Source organism: Aplysia californica, unplaced genomic scaffold, assembly GCF_000002075.1.
Source record: "Aplysia californica isolate F4 #8 unplaced genomic scaffold, AplCal3.0 scaffold01515, whole genome shotgun sequence".
Taxonomy (NCBI): Eukaryota; Metazoa; Mollusca; class Gastropoda; order Aplysiida; family Aplysiidae; genus Aplysia; species Aplysia californica.
Genome location: NW_004798785.1, coordinates 1 through 2345, shown reverse-complemented (window position 1 = coordinate 2345; position 2345 = coordinate 1). Strand labels below are relative to the sequence as shown.

The 2345-nt window shown below is 42.6% G+C and overlaps 1 protein-coding gene across 1 annotated transcript in view; it reads left to right on the top strand.

Annotated features, from left to right (window-relative positions):
* LOC101855925 (leukotriene-B4 omega-hydroxylase 3) overlaps positions 1 to 1864 on the top strand; it is a gene marked incomplete at its 3' end in the record, with an annotated part of 15450 nt that extends 13586 nt beyond the window's left edge. The window contains 2 exon segments of the mRNA XM_005112971.3: positions 120 to 310; positions 1740 to 1864. Coding sequence (XP_005113028.2) covers positions 120 to 310; positions 1740 to 1864 — 316 coding nt within the window.
* Positions 1865 to 2345: the final 481 nt, after the last annotated feature.

Sequence of the window (2345 nt, the reverse complement as noted above, 5' to 3'; positions counted from 1 at the left end):
TTATTATCAATATTATTATCAATATCATTATCATCATCGTTGTTATCATTATTATCATTATTAATAATATTATTGTCAATATCATTGTCATCATCGTTATCATCAATGGTTGTTCCCAGCGCCGAAACCCCGGGGCGGCGACCTTCTGGTGACCTCCTATGACATGATGGTCCCGTGGCTGGGCGAGGGTCTGATCACCACCAACGGCGATCACTGGGCCAGGCAGCGACATCTGCTCACGCCCGCCTTCCACCTCGACACGCTCCGGGCCTACCACGACATCAACAACTCCTGTGTCGACGTTATGATGGTGAGTGCGAGGAACTAATGACCCGAGTCCACCTGTTAGGTATATTCTGTTATAACAAACTATCGTTACTGGTGCGTCAAACGTCATGATGGTGAGTGCCGGGAACTAATGGTGCAGGCTCGTCTTCTGTTGTAACAAACTATCGTGTATTGTATTATGGTACTATATTACGTTCTATCAAACTAGCAGCAACTTGTGGCGTAGACGTTGTGACGTTGAGTGAGGAGAACTAATTGCCTGTCTGGCTTCTGTTATAATAAACTATCGCTACTGTTGCGTTAAACGTTATGATGGTGAGTGCCAGGAACTAATGGCACTGGTCCGCCAGTTAGTTATCTTCTGTTGTAACAAACTGAGGGGAACTAATGGTACAGGCCTGTCTTCTGTTATAGTAAACTATCGTTACCCGTGTGTAAAATGTTATGATGGTGAGTGCCGGGAACTAATGGTACAAACCCGTCTGTTTATTATTAATTACGTTCTATCAAACTATCAACAACTTGTCATGTAGACGTTGTGACGGTGGTTGGGTAGAACGAATGGTACAGGCCCGTCTTCTTTTATAACAAACTATCGTTACCCGTGTGTTAAATGTTATGATGGTGAGTGCGGGGAACTAATGACACTGGTCCACCAGCTAGTTATCTTCTGTTATAATAAACTATCGCTGGTGGTGCGTTAAACGTTATGATGGTGAGTGGGGGGAGGGGAACTAATGTTATATGCCAATCTGTTCGTTATCGTCTCTTCTAACAAACAACCAACAACTTATCACGTAGACGTTGGGATGGTGGGAAAAAATATCACGTATTTTTGTTTTTATTAATTTTTGGTCTTGTGTGCCTTTTTCAGCTGCCATGTTTATGATCTTATAATTTGTATCAGACAATAGTTGACTGAGAGAATGTGAGTAAGTAGGTACAATGATATTTCAGCACTAAGATGGAACAATAAGTGAATATGAATAACAATTATTAGATCTATTTGTTAGTATTTGATTATTTACAGTGCAGTTAGGTCTCCCCCCCCCCCCATGCCAACAGGCAGTCGTGTGGGTATAGGAGTGGGACACATACCAAGACAAATGACGTCACTATCCTGTTCATAGAACTATACACCCCGGCATACAGGACGCATGCACGAAGGATAAGGCGCTGGTAAACAGGAGAGCCAGCATAATATGTCCTATCTTTGGCGTCGTGCACAGATCGTCTTAGTGCCAGAATGTTCTAAATTCACTGTTTTGGCTGATAAGAATCTATACATAAGATATAGTATGTCCCAGTCAGACAATATTACACACACGCGCGCGCGCGCACACACACACACACACACACACACACACACACACACACACACACATACACACACACGCACACACACTCACAAATACACACACACATACAAATGTCCTGGACCCTGTCCCCAGGATCGTCTGCGAGAGTCCAGCAAAGACGGCCGGTCGGTGGATCTGTACCAGTTCATGTACAAACTGACGCTGGACATCATTCTACAGACTGCCTTCTCCTACAGCTCCGGCTGCCAGATGGAAGGGTGAGGGCGGGGATAAATTTAACATGCTTACCTCAATGTCTCTATGTATGTCACGACGCGGTAGAATCAGGTGCTCGGCAATTTTTGGTTACGTGGAGTTATTGGTATCATCTAAAAGCTTATTTGTTTGCAGTACTTTCAATTTTTAAAATACCCATTTATCTTGAATAGTAGTCGAGGTATTTGCGATTGAAGAAAGTGGGGTCGCTTGGTTTCTGTGGTAGAATTACCAAGAAAATGGCCGCCAAAGTTTGGTAACTTTAATCGCTTGAGAGTCGTTGAAAACTGAAAAATTACATATTTTGCGCCTTTATTCAAAGTTTTTCAGTCAAATTCACATAGCAATATGTTTTATAAGGGCATTAAAGATGGTGAGCCTAAAATCAAACTTTCGATAAAAATTGACAAACTGGCGGGAAAATGCACTTTTCTTCTATTTCATTATTTTGACAAGCGCCTGACTTCACCACGATGCCTCACA